This window comes from Lithobates pipiens, unplaced genomic scaffold (genome assembly GCF_037356315.1).
Source record: "Lithobates pipiens isolate NorthernLeopardFrog02 unplaced genomic scaffold, aLitPip1_a1.2 Scaffold_1, whole genome shotgun sequence".
NCBI classification, from domain to species: Eukaryota; Metazoa; Chordata; class Amphibia; order Anura; family Ranidae; genus Lithobates; species Lithobates pipiens.
Window position 1 is genome coordinate 228,751,648 of NW_027507685.1, and position 22,868 is coordinate 228,774,515.

General features: G+C 47.0%; 2 protein-coding genes across 2 annotated transcripts in view; both read left to right on the forward strand.

Annotated features, from left to right (window-relative positions):
• The window catches only part of LOC143984105 (class I histocompatibility antigen, F10 alpha chain-like), a 907,941-nt gene that overhangs the window by 467,037 nt on the left and 418,036 nt on the right, over positions 1-22,868 (forward strand). The window lies entirely within an intron of this gene.
• Positions 1-22,868, forward strand: part of LOC143984154 (class I histocompatibility antigen, F10 alpha chain-like) — a 148,473-nt gene that overhangs the window by 119,695 nt on the left and 5,910 nt on the right. The window contains exon 4 of the mRNA XM_077484462.1: positions 10,922-11,197. Coding sequence (XP_077340588.1) covers positions 10,922-11,197 — 276 coding nt within the window. The remainder of the gene's footprint in view (positions 1-10,921; positions 11,198-22,868) is intronic.

Here is a 22,868-nt window from a genome sequence, read left to right on the forward strand (position 1 = left end):
GTTCTGAAGGGAGAGGCACCTCAGAGCGCACATCACACACACACTCTCACTCACACTCTCCTGCATCTGGTCACTCCCTCAGCAGCCATCTTAGGTGAGGGCAAGGAGCAGCATGCTCTCCTGTAGCTTGGCAGTCATTTTCCCTGTGTTTTTGTCCTTTATACTGGACGCTCGGTGGCCATTTTCTTGAAGCCTGAGCACATTTTTTTGGTCAGTCTCTAGGAGCAGCATGCTTTCCTGTAGTCCAGCGGCCATTTTCCCTGTGTTTTATGTCCTTATACTGGACGCTCGGCGGCCATTTTCTTTGAGCCTGAACACGTTGTAGATACAGTGCCTTGCGAAAGTATTCGGCCCCCTTGAACTTTTCAACCTTTTGCCACATTTCAGGCTTCAAACATAAAGATATAACATTTTTATTTTTTGTGAAGAATCACCAACAAGTGGGACACAATTGTGAAGTGGAACGAAATCTATTGGATTTTTGAAACTTTTTTAACTAATAAATAAAATGAAAATGCTAAATTATTCGGCCCCTTTACTTTCAGTGCAGCAAACTCACTCCAGAAGTTCAGCGAGGATCTCTGAATGATCCAATGTTGTCCTAAATGACTGATGGTGATAGCCAACCCGTTCATCTAAGGCAGGGATCCTCAAACTACGGCCCTCCAGCTGTTGCAAAACTACGCATCCCATGAGGCTTTATAAAACTCTGACATTCACAGACATGACTGGGCATGATGGGAATTGTAGTTCCTGAACAACTGGAGGGCCGTAGTTTGAAGACCCATGATCTAGGGTGTTCACATATCTGTTCACATATCTGACTTATTTCATTTACAAGGAATGGGGTTGACCGCAACAGACCTTTCAGTCCCCAAATACATGGTGGTGCATTACCCCTTTGAGGAGAGCCTTCTCAAAAAATGGTCGGCTCCTCCAGTCGTGGACCCCCGGTATCCAGGTTAAACAAAGTAACCACAATCCCAGTAGAGGGGACTCCTGCATTTAAGGACCACACAGACAGGAAGGCCGAGGCAGTGGCTCGTTCCTTGTTTACGGTTGTGGGGTCAACCATGCGACCAGTACTGGCATCTGAACTTGTGTCGCAGACACTAACTGAGTGGGCAAAACTGTTGCACCGCGAACTGGGAGAATAACAGGCTTCTCCTGTCTGCGTGGAACTAGCAGACCAACTAGTGCAAGGCCTTAATTACATTTGTGACGTGGCCCTGGATACTCTTCCGCTGTTATCCAGGGCTTCAGTGTCAGCAGTGGTGCTGAGCCGCCTGATTTAGTTAAAATACTGGTCTGCTGACCAGGCATTCAAAAAAGCCCTGACCGATCTTCCCTTCCTTGGCGACCGACTCTTTGGAGCCTCTTTGGATGGCATTATTAAAAATGCCACAGGTGGTAAGCGTACTCTACTCCCACAGGCCAGGAAGGCTAAGGAGCCACGCTGTAGGCAAGGGCCCTCATTTTCCGCTCACGAACGTCTTTTTCGTCCGCCCGGAGCTTCGACCAAACTTCCCCAGGAAGACCACTGAAGGACCAAAGCGTCCCTGGAACGGCAAGATTAACAAGCCTGCGAGCAAAAGTGCTACCGAATGAAGGTTTGCCCCCCACTCTCGGCTGTCCGACCAATGGGTCTGCGATCTGATTTCCTCTGGCTACAAGATAGGATTCCTCTCTTGGGCGCAAAACAGATTCTTCCCCTCCAGCATACCCATACTACCGGCTCGCCGGGAGGCCCTCTTGGGGGCGGTAAGGGACCTACTGAGTCGTAGGGTGATAGTACCTGTTCTGGAATCGGAACGTTTCCAGGGGTTCTTCTCAAACCTGTTTGTAGTCCCCAAGAAGGAAGAGATACGTCCAATCTTGGATCTAAAAGCCCTTAATTACTTTGTGAAAGTACAGATGTTCAGAATGGAATCAGTTCGCTCAGTAGTCGCTGCACTCCATCAAGGGGACTCCCTGGCGTCCTTATACATCCAGCATGCGTACCTGCACATACCCATATGCCTCCGGCATCAGAAGTTTCTGCAATTTGCCCACTACCAGTTTGTGGCTCTCCCTTTTGGTTTGGCATCAGCCCCCCAAGTCTTCACCAAGGTATTGGCTCCTGTGTTGGCATTGCTTCAGCAAAACGCGGGATCACGATCCTGGGATACCTAGACAATCTCCTCCTGAGAGCATCTTCCGCCTCAGAGTTAGAGGAGGATGTGGCGATCACCATGCAGACCCTGCAGGAATTTGGGTGGCAGTTGAACCTAAAAAAGTCGGTGATCATACCGACTCAGCATTTGGAGTACCTAGGCTTGCTGCTGGACTCCATGGAAGCGAGAGTGTCTCTCCCTTCAGACAAGCTGCAGACTCTCATCAGCAGTAAAACTGCTGATGAACCGCAATTGGTGGTTGCTACACTTCTGCATCCGAGTCCTGGGACTCATGGTGGCCTCTTTCGAGGCAGTACCATATGCCCAGTTCCACACCAGAGTCCCGCAGAAGGAGATTTTTATAAAAATGGGACAAATCTCCGTTGTCCCTGGATCGACAGATTCAGGTGAGCTAGTTAGTCAGGGATTCCCTGATCTGGTGGCTGATGTCCCGGGTACTTCAATCCGGGAATTTTTTCCTACCTCTGTAATGGGCGGTGATCACAACGGACGCCAGCCTATAGGGCTGGGGTGGAGTAATGGGTGTTCAGTCGACCCAGAACCTCTGGTCAGCGGAGGAATCCAAGTTGCAGATCAATCTGCTTGAACTGAGAGCAATCAGGCTATCCCTCTCCACATGGTCAATAAGACTTTGAGGGCGTCTGATCAGGATCCAGTCAGACAACGCCACGGCTGTGGCATACGCCAATCACCAAGGAGAAACAAGAAGCTCAGCCGCCGCATAGGAGGTCGCTCACATACTTCGGTGGGCAGAGTGACGTGTACCGGCCCTGTCGGCCATTTACTTTCCGGGAGTGGAGAACTGGCAGGCGGACTACTTAAGTCGACTGATGCTAGACCCAGGAGAATGGGTGTTGCATCCAGAGGTGTTCGGGCTACTGTGCCTGTATTGGGGCACACCAGACGTGGATCTTCTGGCCTCCCGTCTCATTTGGAAGGTGCCGAGATTCGTGTCCAGGACAAGAGATCTGTGGGCAGATGAGCTGGGATCAGTACCAGCTGTTCTATGCCTTTCCTCCGCTGAAGCTGTTACCACGTCTGCTCCGCAGAGTGGAGGCCGTGGGAATTCCAGTCATTCTGATTGGCCCAGATTGGCCCCAGCATCCTTGGTACACAGACCTGGTGCGCCTGATGGCAGACGCCTCCTGGCAACTGCCATTACGAGAAGACCTTCTGTCTCAAGGTCCGATTCTCCATCCTGCTTTACCATCACTGGTTTTAATGGCATGGCTATTGAGAGCCAGGTGTTAAGGAACCGGGGTCTTTTGGACTCGGTGATCCCAACTATGCTGAGAGCACGGAAATATTCTTCTCGGAAGATATATTATTGTACCTGGAAGGTCTACATCTCCATGTGTGAGGAGAAAGGGTGGCATCCACGCTCTTTTTCTATATCCAGGGTCCTGCTGTTTCTTCAGCAAGGAGTAGACCAGATATTGGCTTTGAGCTCCATTAAAGGACACATTTCAGCTTTGGCTGTCTTTTTTCAGCGACCCCTGGCGTCTCACTCTCTAGTGAGCACTTTTGTCCAAGGGGTCCGTCATGTAGTTCCTCGGGTGCGTCCAATGTTAGCCCCGTGGGATCTGAATCTGGTGTTGTCGGCGCTGCAAAAACCACCATTTGAAAATATCAGAGAGATCCCTCTGTTGACTCTTTCCCAGAAAGTGGTCTTTCTAGTGGCCATCACATCGGCCAGGAGGGTTTCAGAACTGGCAGCCTTGTCCTGCAAGTCGCCATATCTGGTTATCCACAGGATAAGGTGGCGTTGCGTCTGCAACCTTCTTTTCTGCCGAAGGTGGTCTCTGCGTTTCACATCAATGAAGACATTGTGTTACCATCTCTGTGTCCTAACCCGACAAATCCTAAGGAGGTGGCCCTCCATTCCCTGGACGTGGTTCGGGCTCTGAGGATGTATTTGTCTGCCACTGCTCTCTTCTGGAAGTCAGACTATTTTTTTTTTTTTTTTTTTGGTGGCTGGTCCAAAGAAAGGCATGGCGGTCTCGCCTGCGACCATTTTCAGGTGGATCAGACAGATTGTAGTACAAGCCTATGCCTTGAAGGGGCAGATACCCCCCCTTTCTGGTCACGGACCACTCCACGAGGGCAATTGGAATGTCTTGGTCCTTCCGACATCAAGCATCTGTCGCTCAAGTGTGTAAAGCGGCGACCTGGTCGTCTGTTCACACCTTCACAAAATTCTACAAGGTAGATGTCAGTGCATCGGCTGATGCCTGGTTTGGCCGCATAGTTTTGCAGGTGGCTGTATAGTTGCAATTGCTTATACAATTTTTTTCCTTTTTTCCAGTTTTTTTGGATAAATATGCAGTACCTTTAAGTAAAGGCACTTTTGCATTTATTACTGCAGTTTTGGTGCGGTTTGAGGGTAGTGTCTCTCTGTTGAGGAGCACCCGGTGTTTGTGGTGGTTTTTCCACACACTGTTGATTTTGTGGGTAAAGTTTATATTAGTTCCACTTGCCATGGTGGATGAAGTTTTTATGCTGTTGACCCACCCCTTGTTTTGGCACTGCTTGGGGATGTCCCAATGGCTAAGAGGAGCTGTGTCAGTCGGTGAATATAAGAGAAAATAGGATTTTTTTGTACTCGCCGTAAAATCCTTTTCTCTGTAATTTAACGACTGACACAGGACCCGCCCCTCCTACTTTTCTTTACGTTATACTGCTTGTTGATGTAGTGAGGCTGCATGGAAGGTGGTGGGTTTTACCTAAGGGACCGCCCCTTGGGCGGAACTCAAAGTTCTGTGTTTTTCATAACATGTTATGCCTAGTCTTCTTCTAAAGGTGGCGTAACAACCCAATGGATAAGAGTGGAGCTGTGTCAGTCGGTGAATTACGGAGAAAAGGATTTTACGGTGAATACAAAAAAATCCTATTTATCTTTTTTTTCTTTCATTTAATTTTTTTTTCAACTTTTTTTTTTTGTAAAAAATAAAAAACCCAGCAGTGATTAAATACCACTAAAAGAAAGCTCTATTTGTGTGAATAAAATTATAAAAAAAAATTCATTTGGCTACAGTGTTGCATGACCAGGCAATTGTCATTCAAAGTGTGACAGCACTGAATGCTGAAAATTGGCCTGGGCAGGAAGGGGGTAAAAGTGCCTGGTTGGCAAGTGGCTAAGTGAACCTGTTGCTTTTGTCCTGTATGAGAAATATATATGTTTTTACTAAAGCGGAACCCTAGATACGGATCAATGCAGCTCTGTATTCATAATTACAATCTAAGTTATTATTTTTTAATTCAAACAGTGCAAGTACCTTCATTTGACTTGGTATCAGCCTCTTGAAGAAGAGCTCAGACTGGGAGAGGTAGAAGCAGCACAAGCTGAGCTGTAATGCTTATGTGTTAACAAATAGCATGCAAATAGGAGGAGAGAGCAGAGTGATAGAGATGAAGCTCATCAGTTTGCTGCCTCTCCTTTCACTTTCCAGTCTCAGGCTGGGGATGGGAATGAGCCCTCTAAATGATATATCACTAAAGCAGAGAAATATCAGGTCCCTTATCTTCCAGGCAGGGGGTAGTGTAAATCTCCGGGATTGATGGAGAGAGAGGAAAATTCTTTAGCAGATACATTATCCTTATAGGGGAAAGATTTTATCACCTGTGTGTATAGTGTTACTGGAGTCCGGCTTCCAGAATAAGATCTTTGGAGTAACCTTGATCTGCCGAATTGCAAAACCTTTCACTCCGGAGGCATAAAATGTCGGCTTTCCTAACCACCTCCCACCCACCATATAGCAAAATGACAGCCAGAAAGTGGTTCTGTTATCCTGACTGGGCCTCATATGACCTCCAGCAGGATAAGCCGCGATCACACGCCTGCGGGGGCTCACCGCACAGCGATCTGTGGTGTGCCAGTGTGACACACCGCATCTCTGATCGTGGTAAAGAGTTTATGATGTAGGCTCTTTCCCACGTGATCAGCTGTGTCCAATCACAGCTGATCAGTGTAAACAGAAAAAGCCGTGTATTGGCTTTTCTTCTACTCACACTGACAAGGACGATTAGAGGAGAACCCAATCAGCTGCTCTCCTGATGGGGATCTGCACTGATTGATTGTCAGTGCAGCCCCACCGAGGATGTCCACCCATGACCACCACGTGAGCCCACCGGGGATGTTAATCAGTGCCCATTAGGGATGGCACGCTGTGCCCATCAGTGAAGCCTGCCTGTGCCTCCTGATCAGTGCCGCTTATGAGTGCCCATCAGTGCTGTATATTAGTGCCTCATCACCAGTGCCACCTCATCGGTGCCAATCAGTACTGCCTCATCAATGAAGGAGAAAAATTACTTATTTACAAATTTTTGTAACAGAAACAAAGAACTTCCCCTTTAAAAAAAAAAGATTGGGTCTTTTTTATTTGTAGTGCAAAAAATAACCCCAGTGGTGATCAAAACCACCAACAAAAGCTCTATTTGTGGGGGTAAAAATTATAAAAATGTTGTTTGGGTACAGCGTCGCATGACTGCGCAATTGTCATTCAAAATGTGATTGCGCTGAAAATTGGACTGGGCAGGAAGGGGGAAAGAGCCCTGTATTGAAGTGGTTAATGATCCTGACAAATGATTGTACAGTTGTCTCTGTATGTGTACGATCCTCTTATACAGGGCATCCGGAAAGTATTCACAGCGCTTCACTTTTCCCCATTTTATGTTACAGCCTTATTCCAAAATGGATTCAATTCATTATTTTCCCTAAAATTCTTCAAACCATTCCCCATAATGACATTGTGAGAGAAGTTTGAAATCTTTGCAAATGTAAAATAAATGACCAGTACATAAGTATTCACAGCCTTTGCTCAATACTGAAGCACCTTTGGCACCAATTACAGCCTCAAGTCTTTCTGAGTATGATGCTACAAGGTTGGCACACCTATTTTTTGGCAGTTTCTTCCATTCTTTGCAGGACATCTCAAGCACCATCAGGTTGGATGAGGAGCATTGGTACACAGCCTTTTTTAAGATCTCCAAAAATGTTCAATCGGGTTCAAGTCTGGGCTTTGGCTGGACATTCACAGAAGTTTCCCGAAGCCATTCCTTTGTTATTTTGGCTGTGTACTTAGGGTCGCTGTCCTGTTGGAAGATGAACCTTCGCCCCAGTCTGAGGTCCAGAGTGCTCTGGAGCAGGTATTCATCAAGAATGCCTCATACATTGCTGCATTCATCATTCCCTCAATCCTGACAAGTCTCCCAGTTCCTGCTGCTGGAAAACTTCCCCACAGAATGATGCTGCCACCACCATGCTTCACTGTAGGGATGGTATTGGCCAGGGGGTGAACGGTGCCTGGTTTCCTCCAGACATGGCACTTGCCATTCAGGCCACTGAGTTTATCCTTTGTTTCATCAGACCAGAGAAATTGTTTCTCATGGTCTCAGAGTCCTTCAGGTGCCTTTTGGCAAACTCCAGGCAGGCTGTCATGTGCCTTTTACTGAGGAGTGCCTTCCATCTGGCCACTCTACCATACAGGCCTGATTGGTGGAGGGCTGCAGAGATGGTTGTTCTTCTGGAAGTTTCTCCTCTCTCCACAAAGAAACGCTGGAGATCTGTCAGAATGGCCATCGGGTTCTTGGTCACCTCCCTGACTAAGGCCCTTCTCCCCGATCACTCAGTTTGACCGGGCGGCCCGCTCTAGGAAGAGTCCTGGTGGTTTCAAACTTCTTCCATTTACGGATGATGGAGACCACTGTGCTCATTGGGACCCTGAATGCTGCAGACATTTTTCTGTACCCTTCCCCAGATCTGTGCCTTGATACAATCCGGTCTTGGTGGTCTACAGACAATTCATTGGACTTCATGGTTTGGTTTGTGCTCTGACACGCACTGTTAACTGTGGGACCTTTATATAGACAGATGTGTGCCTTTCCAAATCATGTCCAATCAACTGAATTGACCACAGGTGGATTCCAATCAAGTTGTAGAAACTTCTCGAAGATGATCAGTGGAAACCGGATGAGAAACACCTGAGATCAACTTTGAGTGTCACGGCAAAAGCTGTAAATACTTATGTACATGTGATTTTTTTTTTTATTTTTTTTTTTTTATTGATTTGCAAAGATTTCAAACAAACTTCTTTCACGTTGTCATTATGGGGAATTGTTTGTAGAATCTTTTGAGGAAAAAAATGTATTTAATCCATTTTGGAATAAGGCTGTAACATAACAAAATGTGGAAAAAGTGAGGCACTTTCCAGGTGCTCTGTAACTGTATACCATCAGTAGGGTAGATTGAATCAATCAATGATGTATAAATTATTTATTACTAATACAATAGAGTGCAATAAAAAGCATTAGTGGTAAAACAATATATACAATACAGAATTGAGGTGAGCATGAGTAATACATGACATAGTAAAAAATCATAGCATAGTAACATTGTTGCACATGATTAGTAATAAACCAGCAGTAAACTCAAATTTGCCACCAATCATCATTATCATCATGATCTACCTTTATAACCTTCTACCCATAGGTAAGTGTGCTAGGACCATAGTTGTTTGTTCCCTCTCTTCCTGTTATAATCAATTACCATTGATTATGAATTTATAATTCATTTTAGGTACCCCCAATGTATAGCTGCTCCTGATGAGTGGAAACAATCCATGAAACGCGTCAAGATTTTACTATTTGATGCAATGCCACAGTAATCATGTGTGTACCATGGGTTTGACTTATTTGAATCATCAATCCATTTTTTTTTTTACATATTATGTTTTTACACAAATTTGCGTTTACTGCTGGTTTATTACTAATCATGTGCAACAATGTTACTATGCTATGAATTTTTACTATGTCATGTATTACTCATGATTACCTCCATTCTGTATCATACAGTGGTGTAAAAAAGTGTTTGCCCCCTTCCTCATTTCCTGTTCCTTTGCATGTTTGCCACACTTAAGTGTTTCGGAACATCAAACCAATTTAAACAATAGTCAAGGACAACACAAGTTAACACAAAATGCAATTTGTAAATGAAGGTGTTTATTATTAAAGGTGAAAAAAAATCCAAACCATCATGGCCCTGTGTGAAAAAGTGATTGCCCCCTAAACCTAATAACTGGTTGGGTCACCCTTAGCAGCAACAACTGCAACCAAGCATTTGCGATAACGTGCAATGAGGCTTTTACAGCGTCCTGGAGGAATTTTGGCCCACTCATCTTTGCAGAATTGTCCTAATTCAGTTACATTAGAGGGTTTTCGAGCATGAACGGCCTTTTTAAGGTCATACCACAACATCTCAATAGGATTCAGGTCAGGACTTTGGCTAGGCCACTCCAAAGTCTTCATTTTGTTTTTCTTCAGCCATTCGGTGGTGGACTTGCTGGTGTGTTTAGGATCATTGTCCTGCTGCAGAACCCAAGTTCGTTTCAGCTTGAGTACACAAACAGATGGTCGGACATTCTCCTTCAGGATCTCTTGGTAGACAGCAGAATTCATAGTTCCTTTTATCACGGCAAGTCTTCCAGGTCCTGAAGCAGCAAAACAGCCCCAGACCATCACACTACCACCACCATATTTTACTGTTGGTATAATGTTCTTTTTATGAAATGCAGTGTTCCTTCTACGCCAGATATACTTGGACACACACCTTCCAAAGAGTTCATCTTTTGTCTCATCGGTCCACAGAATGTTGTCCCAAAAGTCTTGGGGATCATCAAGATGTGTTGTGGAGAAATTGAGACGAGCTTTGATGTTCTTTTTGCTCAGCAGTGGTTTTCTCCTTGGAACTCTGCCATGCAGGCCATTTTTGCCCAGTCTTTTCCTGATGGGGGAGGCATGAACGCTGACCTTAACTGAGGCAAGTGAGGCCTGCAGTTCCTTGGACGTTGTTGTGGGGTCTTTTGTGACCTCTTGGATGAGTCGTCGCTGCGCTCTTGGGGTAATTTTGGGCGGCCGGCCACTCCTGGGAAGGTTCACCACTGTTCCATGTCTTCGCCATTTGTGGATAATGGCTCTCACTGTGGTTCGCTGGATTCCCAAAGCTTTGGAAATGGCTTTATAACCCTTTCCAGACTGATAGATCTCAATTACTTTCTTTCTCAATTGTTCCTGAATTTCTTTGGGTCTCGGCATGATGTGTAGCTTTTAAGGATCTTCTGGTGGACCTTACTGTGTCAAGCAGCTCCTATTTAAGTGATGCCTTGATTGTGAACAGGTGTGGCAATAATCAGGCCTGGGTGTGGCTAGAGAAATTGAACTCAGGTGTGGACAACCACAGTTATAGTATGTTTTAACAAGGGGGGCAATCACTTTTTCACACAGGGCCATGATGGTTTGGATTTTTTTTCACCTTTAATAATAAACACCTTCATTTACAAATTGCATTTTGTGTTTACTTGTGTTGTCCTTGACTATTGTTTAAATTGGTTTGATGTTCCGAAACACTTAAGTGGGACAAACATGCAAAGGAACAGGAAATGAGGAAGGGGGCAAACACTTTTTCACACCACTGTATATATTGATTTACCATTAATGCTTTTTATTGCACTTTACTCTATTGTATTTGAATCAATCAATATTGAATTAATTATTACTATCTTCCCTAGTGGTGTGTTTCATACAAAGTCCCATTGCCCTCTTTTTTTCCCCTTCCCCTCCTTATAAATTAATAGGGATTGAGACCTGTGTACTGTATAGTCATGGCCTCATGCAAAGTCCCAACCATTTTTTCTTTATATGTATACCATCAGTGTTTTTTTATAGATAGTTATTTTTTTTTTTATCTCCCTCAGTGCGTCCAGAGGTGAAGGTGTGGGGTCGTGCTCAGCAAGATGGAATAACAAGACTTCAGTGCCTGGTGTACGGATTTCACCCCCGACCTGTGGATGTGAAGTGGATACGGAATGGGAAGGACCATCTTCATTCAGATGAAATGAGTCCAACTCTCCCCCATCCTGATGGCACCTATCAGATCAGAGTCAGTGTGGAAGTGCCAACCCAGGAAGCCGACACTTACTCCTGTCATGTGGACCACAGCAGTCTGGAGGAAGTTCTCACTAAGAAATACGGTGAGTAGAGAAGAAGAAAGTTTGATAAAATATCTAACCATGACTACACACACATGAGGTCTACTGTGCTTATAGGTTTACATACCCTGGCAGACTTTATGATTTCTTGGCCGTTTTTCAGAGAATATGATGGATAACAAACATTTTTCTTTCACTCACGGTTAGTGTTTGGCTGAAGCCATTTATTATCAATCAACTGCATTTTTACTCTTTTTAAATCATAATGGCAACAGAAACTACCCAGATGACCCTGATCAAAAGTTTACATACCCTGGTGGTGATTTTGACTTGATAACATGCACACAAGTTGACACAAAGGGGTTTGAATGGCAATTGAAGGTAATGATCCTCACCTGTGATCTGTTTTCTTGTAATTAGTGTGTTTGTATAAAAGGTCAATGACTTTCTAAAATCCCGACAGACCCTTGCATCTTTCATCCAGTGCTGCACTGATGTTTCTGGATTCTGAGTCATGATGAAAGGTCCACCATTCCTACTGTGAAACACGGAGGTGGATCGCTGATGTTTTCGGGATGTGTGAGCTATAAAGGCACAGGAAATTTGGTCAAAAATTGTTGGCAAGATGAATGCAGTATGTTATCAAAAAATACTGGAGTAACATTTGGATTCATCAGCCAGGAAGCTGCTCATGGGACGTACTTGGACATTCCAACATGACGATGATCCAAAACACAAGGCCAAGTCGACCCGTCATTGGCTACAGCAGAATAAAGTGAAGGTTCTGGAGTGGTCATCTCAGTCTCCTGACCACAATATCATTGAGCCAATCTGGGGAGATCTCAGATGTGCCGTTCATGCAAGACAGACCAAGAATTTACAGGAACTGGAGGATTTTTGCCAAGAGGAATGGGCAGCTTTAACATCTGAGAAGATAAAGAGCCTCATCCACAAATACCACAAAAGACTTCAAGCTGTCATTCATGTTAAAGGGGGCAATACACAGTTTACATAAGTATTAATGTAAACTTTTTATCAGGGTCATTTGGATTGTTTCTGTTGTCATTATGATTTCTAAAGAGTAAACACATTTGATTGATAATAAATGGTTTCAGTCAAACACTAACCATGAGTGAAAGAAATGTTTTTGTGTTATCATTCATAGTCTCTTAAAAATTACTAAGAAATCATAAATTCTGCCAGGGTATGTAAAATTATGAGCACGTGTGTGTGTGTGTGTGTGTGTGTGTGTGTGTGTGTGTGTGTGTGTGTGTGTGTGTGAGAATATATATACAGTGGAACCTCGGATTACGAGCATAATCCGTTTCAGGAGTATGCTCATAATCCAAAGTACTCGCATATCAAAGCGAGTTTTCCCATTGAAGTCAATGGAAACGAAAATAAATTGTTCAACATTGACTTCAGTGGGATGCAATATCGCATGCAACCAGAGGCGGAGGAGGGCATCGGAGAGCCTCGGAAATGGCCAAAAAGGCATGAGGAAACTTCGGCTGACCTTGGAAAGACTTCCTACCCGAGATTTCCCGAGGTCAGCCGTGCTGGGCTCGGGCCTTTCTGTGCATTTTCAAACATGACGTTCGGCTCTGCTCGGCTCCGGGGCCCCCCACCTCAGGCCAAAAGCGGTACTGCACACCGCTTTGGCCTAAATCGTGCTCGTTTTAAGAGACAACAATCGCAAACTGAGTTATGATTTTTAAAAATGCAGTGCTTGTATTGCGACACGCTCGTTAACCGCGTTACTCGCAATCCGAGGTTCCACTGTATATAATATAATTTTTTTATTTTAAGAGAAATCATTAAAATATCCATGCAATGTGTATTTATTTCTTCCTCCTGATATGTGCTCTGTACATTTGCACCAATAGAACTGTCATACATTGTATAGATGGAGACACTCTAAGAAAGATAAGGACAGTCTGGGTTTGATTTACTAAAGGCAGACTGTGCACTCTGCAAGGGCAATTGCTCCAGAGCTTAGTAAATGAGCAGAAGCTTTGCTGACTTCCATCATCCAATCACGCAGATGTGTAGCGTGGGGGGTGTGGAGGGGGCCGTGGCCCTGGGCGCAACATTTAGGGGGTGAAATTCTGGCTGCCTCCTCCTAAATTTACTTTCCTGTGTCCCCATCCTCTGGCTACCATGTTAAGTCTCTGGCGCCCTGTGATTGGACGTATGGGGTCATGTGCAGCAGCAGGACTGGCCTGTCCATGATCACGGTAGATCCTGAAGTCCCGCCTCTGCAAATGTTCAGTTTCCGTCACCTTGTGATTGGGCGAATGAGGTCATGTGCAGAGGTGGGACTCAAGGAGCAACCATGATCATTAACAGGCCAGCCCCATACGCCCAATCACAGGGCACCAGAGTCTGAACATGACGGAGCACGGGGCGCACAAACAATCGAGATTGTGAGCCGCCACTGTCTTCTCCAACCCTCCGGACCAATGGAGAACAAAGAAGAGAAGGTGAGGCTCCCCTGTGATCAGGAGAGTCGTGTTGCTGGGCTGGTCCGGGTTGGACATGATCTGGGGAGAGGGAGCAGCCAGAGAGAGAGTAGAAGAGCAGCTAGGGTCATGCAGTGTAGTGGTCAGTATAAGAATACTGTAGTTGGGATAGTATAGTGGACAGTATAGTGGTCAGTGTAGTGTAGTGTAGTGGACAGTATAGTGTAGTGCAGGGATATGCAATTAACGGACCGCCAGCTGTTGCAAAACTACAAGTCCCATCATGCCTCTGCCTCTGGGTGTCATGCTTGTAGCTGTCAGAGTCTTGCTATGCCTCATGGGACTAATTGCATATCCCTGGTATAGTGGTCGGTGTAGTGGACAGTGTAGTGGTCAGTATAGTGGTCAGTGCAGTGTAGTGATCAGTATAGGAATCAGGTTGGTTAGTACTATTGTAGGAAGGGAAGGGACAGGACTCAGGGAGTGCTAAAAGTCCGCAAGTTAGGGGCGCAGATTACTTGCCTTGTCCCGGGTGCTGACAACCCGCGCTACGCCACTGCAATCACGTGCAAGCAAAATGCTGTTTTTATTTTCCTCCCATGTGATTGGGTATTCTTTGTAAAGTGAAGCTTCATCTCATTAAGTACCCTAAGCTCTGGAGCAACTGCACTATCTAAGTGCACAGGCTATTTGCCTCTAGTAAATGAACCTCTCTGTGTTCATATTCACAACATGTCTTGAAAATAGAATTGCCAATCCAAAACTATTAAATCACAAATAGTACCTGCGCTAAGGCTCTAATTGTCAAGAAACGAGCAGCTGACACAATATTGCAGGCTACAATATAAACACAATTATATGAAAAAGGCGGCTCTCCACTAATATTAAAAATAGAGCCTGGAAAAGGGATGAACAAAGAGGTGCAAATCCAATTAAAATTGATCAGGTAAGTCCATAACGTCCTTAAAGTGGTTGTAAACCCTTACAGACCACTTTGACCTACAGGTAAGCCTAGATTAAGGATTACCTGCAGGTCCATGAAATATCTCCTAAACCTACACGGTTTAGGAGATATTTGCAAAAAGACGGGCGCCGCTGTCTACGGCGCTGAGCATGCCGCTGCTAACGGTGATATGCCATTAGTGGCGGCTCCCGTGCGTGGGAGTGACATCATTGATTCTCCGGCCAGTCACATCGCCGGAAAAGATGGACTCTTCGTGCTACAGGGGACAGCGGTGACATCGCTGGCTCCTGTGTCAGGTAAGTGTGATGCATAGTAGCCCATTATGCTTTTGCCTTTGCAGGGAGACAAAGAGGAAGTAACACCCATCAGGGTTTACTTCCTCTTTAAATGGATGGTAGATGGTGCTAATAAGGATGTGTGACACAGACCCTCAAACTGCATAGTCAGTATCTGACCAAATACATTTGACCTTGCAATCAAAAAGTACAGTCAGACATCTCCTTCTGAAATGGAACATCTCTCAACTTCTCCCTTGGGTAAACATATTCAGTAGTTGTTCCTACCATGGTGACCATCAGAACTCCCAATGGGTAGTAGTCAAAAAGAAAGGCAGAGGTATCTCATAGTACAGCATATTGTTTTTTAAAGTCAATTTAGTAACATAATGCCTTCACATTTAAAAAAAAAAGAACACCACATTAGAAAGTTTAAATTTTTTGATACTTCATGGATTAATGTGACATATCTGTATGTATGTTTAATAATAAAAACTAAATAAAAATTGCTTGATTAAAAAAAAAAAAAGTTTTAAGATGGGCACTGCATTGCATTACATTTTTCCTGACTCTGTCTATTTTTAATATTAGTGGAGCACTGTCTTTTTGTTTCCTATAATCCAGAACTATTATCTCAGTCACTTTTTTAAAAATATTACATTACGTAAGAACATAAGATTAGTGATGGACGAACTTCCGACGGGACGTTTCGCGAACGCGAAACGCGAACGGACACAAACGTTCGCGAAAACGACCGTTCGCCGCGGGCTCCATTGACTTCAATGGGAGGCGAATTTCGCAAACCTTTAGGTCGAATTTGCGGCCACGGGGTAATTATTAGGGGGTAGCACGTAGTCCCACCACCTGGACAATAGCATAATACATGTATGAGGTGAATTTGGGATCGATAACTACAAGCATTTTTTTTTTATTTGGGAAATTGTTCTGACAATTCAGGACTATGGAGCTAATGAAGGCAATGGAGGAGAGGGAAGGTCAGGGACCAGGGTAGGCAAACAAGAGGGTGCAGGAGATACAGAGCACTGACAGCAGCACCGTAATACAGAGCACTGACATCAGCACCGTGACATACAGCGCTGACAGCAGCTCCGTGACATACAGCGCTGACAGCAGCTCCGTGACATACAGCGCTGACAGCAGCTCCGTGACATACAGCGCTGACAGCAGCTCCGTGACATACAGCGCTGACAGCAGCTCCGTGACATACAGCGCTGACAGCAGCACCGTGACATACAGCGCTGACAGCAGCTCCGTGACATACAGCGCTGACAGCAGCTCCGTGACATACAGCGCTGACAGCAGCTCCGTGACATACAGCACTGACAGCAGCTCCGTGACATACAGCGCTGACAGCAGCTCCGTGACATACAGCGCTGACAGCAGCACCGTGACATACAGCGCTGACAGCAGCTCCGTGACATACAGCGCTGACAGCAGCTCCGTGACATACAGCGCTGACAGCAGCTCCGTGACATACAGCGCTGACAGCAGCTCCGTGACATACAGCGCTGACAGCAGCTCCGTGACATACAGCGCTGACAGCAGCTCCGTGACATACAGCGCTGACAGCAGCTCCGTGACATACAGCGCTGACAGCAGCTCCGTGACATACAGCGCTGACAGCAGCTCCGTGACATACAGCGCTGACAGCAGCTCCGTGACATACAGCGCTGACAGCAGCACCGTAAGCAGCCCCAGGAGGAAGTCAGCACAGCACAGGGATGGTGTGATCCCCTCATAATAAGAACCCCCAGGAGGAAGTCAGCACAGCACAGGGATGGTGGGAGCCCCTCATAATAAGAACACCCAGGAGGAAGTCAGCACAGCACAGGGATGGTGGGAACCCCTCATAATAAGCAGCCCCAGTAGAAATATGACACCGCTCAACCTCTTCAAAGAGGAGGGTAGGGGCATATAGTACGGTGTGCTTTTTTGGGTCAGGGAAGTGAGCCAAATGAATTAAGAAGGTCTGTGTGCTTGATTCCAAAAATTGTTTATAGACATATACATGGTCTACTGATCACATGTGTTGAATTCCTCCGAGATCCATGCCTCATTCATTTTTAGAAATGTGAGGTAGTTAACACTGTGGTGAGCTAGGCGAGTACGCTTATCGGTCACAATCCCCCCTGCTGCGCTGAACGTCCTTTCGGACAGGACACTGGATGAGGGGCAAGCCAACAGTTCGATTGCAAATTGGGCAAGCTCTGGCCAGAGGTCAAGCCTGCCCACCCAGTAGTCTAGGGGTTCATCACTCCTCAGAGCGTCCACATCGGCCGTTAACCCAATGTAGTCGGACACCTGACGGTCTAGGCGTTCCCTGATGCTGGATCCGGATGACACCTGTCGATGGGTCGGCTGAAAGAATGACCTCATATCCGAAGTCACCAACACATCTTCAAACCGGCCTCTTCTTGCAGGCGCTGTTGGATTGGTACCCGCAAATCCTTCTCTGGGAGTGGGAATTGCTCCTCTGCCAGCGCACGCAAAAGCAGAATGCAGCATTTCTCGAAGCAAGGCCTGGAAGTGCTGCATTCTGACAGCCCTCTGCGACGGCGGTAACATTTCCGCCATTTTGTGTTTGTACCGGGGGTCTAAGTACGTTGCCACCCAGTACTGGTCCTTGACCCTCATGCTTTTTATACGGGGGTCCCTATTAAAACACTGGAGCATGAAGGCCCCCATTTGCACTAAAGTGGAAGCGGTGTGGTGGCCTGGCTCCTGCTCATCATCCAGGATAATGTCGTCCTCTTCATTCTCCTCTCCCCATCCTCGCACAACAGGGATCCCAGAAAGGTTTAAAGCATGCTCTTCTTGCTCCTGCTCATCCGCCCCGGCACCATCCTCCTCTGACTCCTCATCAGACTCCTGTTGTTGACTTGTCTCAGATAGAGTAGCCCCCCCTGGGAATTCATCCAGCATTGCGACTTCCTCATCTTCCCGCTCCTGCTCCTCCACAGCCTGATCAATGACACGACGCAATGCACGCTCCAGAAAGAAGGCATAAGGTACCATGTCACTGATGGCGCCATGGCTGCGACTGACCAGTTTGGTGATCTCCTCAAATGGCCGCAGAAGTCTGCATGTGTCGCGCATGAGCAGCCACTGGCGCGGTGAAAAAAAACCCAGCTCCCCAGAACCGTTTCTTTCGCAGAGTTCATACAGGTAGACGTTAACTGCACGTTTCTGCTGGAGCAGCCTATCAAGCATATAGAAGGTTGAGTTCCATCGCGTCGGGCAATCGCAAATAAGACGTCTGACCGGCAGATGGTGTCGCCGCTGAATGTCAGCAAGGCGAGCCATGGCCGTGTAAGATCTTCTGAAATGGGCCGAGATTTTCCTTGCCTGCCGCAAGATGTCCTGGACCCCAGGGTATTTGACAAGGAATCGCTGCACGACCAAGTTTAAGACGTGTGCCATGCACGGCACGTGCGTGATTTTGCCCTGTTTCAATGCGCTAAGCAGATTGGCACCGTTGTCACACACCACTTTACCAACTGTCAAATTGAGCGGTGTTAGCCACTCATCTGCCTGTGAACGCAAAGCTGAAAGGAGTGCCGGGCCAGTGTGGCTCTTTGCTTCCAGGCACAACAGACGCAGCACGGCATGGCAACGTCTCACCTGGCATGTGGAATAGGTTCTGGGGAGCTTGGGCGGTGCAGTGGAAGAGACGCTAGCAGCGGAAAAGGAGGAGGCAGCTGAGGAGGAGAGGGAGGAGGATGGAGTAGGAGGAGGAGAAGAAGAGTCAGGCCTGCATGCAATCCGTGGCGGTAAAACCAAATCTACACGGGTGCCACGGGTTACATGCTTGACGGCCGTCAGAAGGTTCACCCAGTGGGCAGTAAAACTGATATACCTTCCCTGCCCGTGTTTGCTAGACCACGTGTCTGTGGTCAGATGTATCTTGGCACCGACACTGTGTGCCAGAGATACATTCACTTGCCGCTGAACATGGCCATATAGCTCTGGGATGCCCTTCTCTGAGAAATACTTCCTTCCTGGGACCTTCCATTGTGGTGTTCCAATGGCCACAAATTTGCGAAAGGCCTCCGAGTCCACCAGTTTATATGGCAGTAGTTGGCGGGCTATGAGTTCTGACAAGCCAGCCGCCAACCGTTGGGCAAGAGGGTTATCCGGCGTCATCATTTTTTTACGCTCAAACATTAGGCCCACGGAAGCCTGCCTTTTTGCAGAAAAATGTGAGCTTGGCGTGATGGAAGGTGGAGTGGAGGACAATTGTGAGGAGAGAGGAGAAGGAGAAGTAGAAGACGAGGCTGGACGGTGAGAGCCTGCAGTGTGGCTTTGTGTGTTCCGTTGCTCCCACTGGGCTCGGTGATGGCTGCTCATGTGCCTTCTTAAGGCGGTCGTCCCTAGGTGAGTATTGGGCTTACCGCGACTAACGCGTTGACTGCAAAGATTGCAGATGGCAACGCTATTGTCAGCAGCGGACACGTTAAAAAAAGCCCACACTGCGGAGCCATGTGCCGGTGTCCTGGGAGCGCCAGATGTGACCGTACATGGTCGATGACTCGCTCCTGATACATTTGCAGTCTGCTTTGTCCCTGCTGTGCAATGTAAGTCATTGCTGCTTCTCCTCCCTATCTGCTGGTCCATATCTCCCTCTGAACTCCCCTCCTCTTCCTCTCTTGTGGGCACCCACGTGACATCACTAGACACGTCATCATCAACGTCACCTTCCCCACCGCTATAAGTAGAGTAGGCAGCAACACCGGGGACCAACCTCCTCCTTGGGCTGATCTGGGTACTGGCGTCAGACTGCTGAGTAGCGCTTGTTGCTACCTCCTCTTCCTGATCCAATACCAAGAGTGGCTGCGCATCAGAAATGTCCTCTTGATATGGATCGGAAAATAATTCCAGTGACTCAAGCGGAAGGTATGTGGTGGTGGTGGTGGTGGTCGTGTTGTTGGTGGTAGTGTCTTTGGGGGTGCACATAGCAGAGAGTGAAGAAGAGGGTGCAGATCGAGAGGATGAGGAGGGTGCAGAAGAGTAAGGCTGAGCGAGCCACTCAACCAAGTCTGGTGCATCCTTTAAAGTAATTGAACGCACCTTCTGCAACTTCCCACTTTGGCTCAAGCCTGTTGCTCCTGCCCTACCCCTACCACCCCTGCGGAAGGGCCTGCCTCTTCCTCTGCATGTCATTTTTTAAATGACCCTGTGACAAAACTCTTAGTCCCTATACCGCTGAAGGACTGCTGCAGTATAGGTGAGCGGTCAGCAGTGGTGCACGTCAACCCTATCTATTGTGGACCTATAGCGGTCCTTACAGAACAGCAGACTGTACCGCACTCAAGCCTATGTACCGTAGCACCCTATACCAAGTTACCAGTCCTTATAAGAACTTTTGTGGACCAAGCAGGTTGTGTATTAGTGTTTAGCAGACTGTACGTCAGTCCCTATACCGCTGAAGGACTGCTGCAGTATAGGGCAGCGGTCAGCAGTGGTGCACGTCAACCCTATCTATTGTGGACCGATAGCGGTCCTTACAGAACAGCAGACTGTACCGCACTCAAGCCTATGTACCGTAGCACCCTATACCAAGTTACCAGTCCTTATAAGAACTTTTGTGGACCAAGCAGGTTGTGTATTAGTGTTTAGCAGACTGTACGTCAGTCCCTATACCGCTGAAGGACTGCTGCAGTATAGGGCAGCGGTCAGCAGTGGTGCACGTCAACCCTATCTATTGTGGACCGATAGCGGTCCTTACAGAACAGCAGACTGTACCGCACTCAAGCCTATGTACCGTAGCACCCTATACCAAGTTACCAGTCCTTATAAGAACTTTTGTGGAACAAGCAGGTTGTGTGTTAGTGATTAGCAGACTGTACGTCAGTCCCTATACCGCTGAAGGACTGCTGCAGTATAGGTGAGCGGTCAGCAGTGGTGCACGTCAACCCTATCTATTGTGGACCGATAGCGGTCCTTACAGAACAGCAGACTGTACCGCACTCAAGCCTATGTACCGTAGCACCCTATACCAAGTTACCAGTCCTTATAAGAACTTTTGTGGACCAAGCAGGTTGTGTATTAGTGTTTAGCAGACTGTACGTCAGTCCCTATACCGCTGAAGGACTGCTGCAGTATAGGGCAGCGGTCAGCAGTGGTGCACGTCAACCCTATCTATTGTGGACCGATAGCGGTCCTTACAGAACAGCAGACTGTACCGCACTCAAGCCTATGTACCGTAGCACCCTATACCAAGTTACCAGTCCTTATAAGAACTTTTGTGGACCAAGCAGGTTGTGTATTAGTGTTTAGCAGACTGTACGTCAGTCCCTATACCGCTGAAGGACTGCTGCAGTATAGGGCAGCGGTCAGCAGTGGTGCACGTCAACCCTATCTATTGTGGACCGATAGCGGTCCTTACAGAACAGCAGACTGTACCGCACTCAAGCCTATGTACCGTAGCACCCTATACCAAGTTACCAGTCCTTATAAGAACTTTTGTGGACCAAGCAGGTTGTGTATTAGTGTTTAGCAGACTGTACGTCAGTCCCTATACCGCTGAAGGACTGCTGCAGTATAGGGCAGCGGTCAGCAGTGGTGCACGTCAACCCTATCTATTGTGGACCGATAGCGGTCCTTACAGAACAGCAGACTGTACCGCACTCAAGCCTATGTACCGTAGCACCCTATACCAAGTTACCAGTCCTTATAAGAACTTTTGTGGAACAAGCAGGTTGTGTGTTAGTGATTAGCAGACTGTACGTCAGTCCCTATACCAATGAAGGACTGCTGCAGTATAGGGCAGCGGTCAGCAGTAGTGCACGGCAACCCTATGTATTGTGGACCGATAGCGGTCCTTACAGAACAGCAGACTGTACTGCACTCAGGCCTATGTACCGTAGCACCCTATACCAAGTTACCAGTCCTTATAAAAACTTTTGTGGACCAAGCAGGTTGTGTGTTAGTGTTTAGCAGACTGTGCGTCAGTCCCTATACCGCTGAAGGACTGCTGCAGTATAGGGCAGCGGTCAGCAGTAGTGCACGGCAACCCTATGTATTGTGGACCGATAGCGGTCCTTACAGAACAGCAGACTGTAACGCACTCAGGCCTATGTACCGTAGCACCCTATACCAAGTTACCAGTCCTTATAAGAACTTTTGTGGACCAAGCAGGTTGTGTGTTAGTGATTAGCAGACTGTACGTCAGTCCCTATACCAATGAAGGACTGCTGCAGTATAGGGCAGCGGTCAGCAGTAGTGCACGGCAACCCTATGTATTGTGGACCGATAGCGGTCCTTACAGAACAGCAGACTGTAACGCACTCAGGCCTATGTACCGTAGCACCCTATACCAAGTTACCAGTCCTTATAAAAACTTTTGTGGACCAAGCAGGTTGTGTGTTAGTGTTTAGCAGACTGTGCGTCAGTCCCTATACCGCTGAAGGACTGCTGCAGTATAGGGCAGCGGTCAGCAGTGGTGCACGTCAACCCTATCTATTGTGGACCGATAGCGGTCCTTACAGAACAGCAGACTGTACCGCACTCAAGCCTATGTACCGTAGCACCCTATACCAAGTTACCAGTCCTTATAAGAACTTTTGTGGACCAAGCAGGTTGTGTATTAGTGTTTAGCAGACTGTACGTCAGTCCCTATACCGCTGAAGGACTGCTGCAGTATAGGGCAGCGGTCAGCAGTGGTGCACGTCAACCCTATCTATTGTGGACCGATAGCGGTCCTTACAGAACAGCAGACTGTACCGCACTCAAGCCTATGTACCGTAGCACCCTATACCAAGTTACCAGTCCTTATAAGAACTTTTGTGGAACAAGCAGGTTGTGTGTTAGTGATTAGCAGACTGTACGTCAGTCCCTATACCAATGAAGGACTGCTGCAGTATAGGGCAGCGGTCAGCAGTAGTGCACGGCAACCCTATGTATTGTGGACCGATAGCGGTCCTTACAGAACAGCAGACTGTAACGCACTCAGGCCTATGTACCGTAGCACCCTATACCAAGTTACCAGTCCT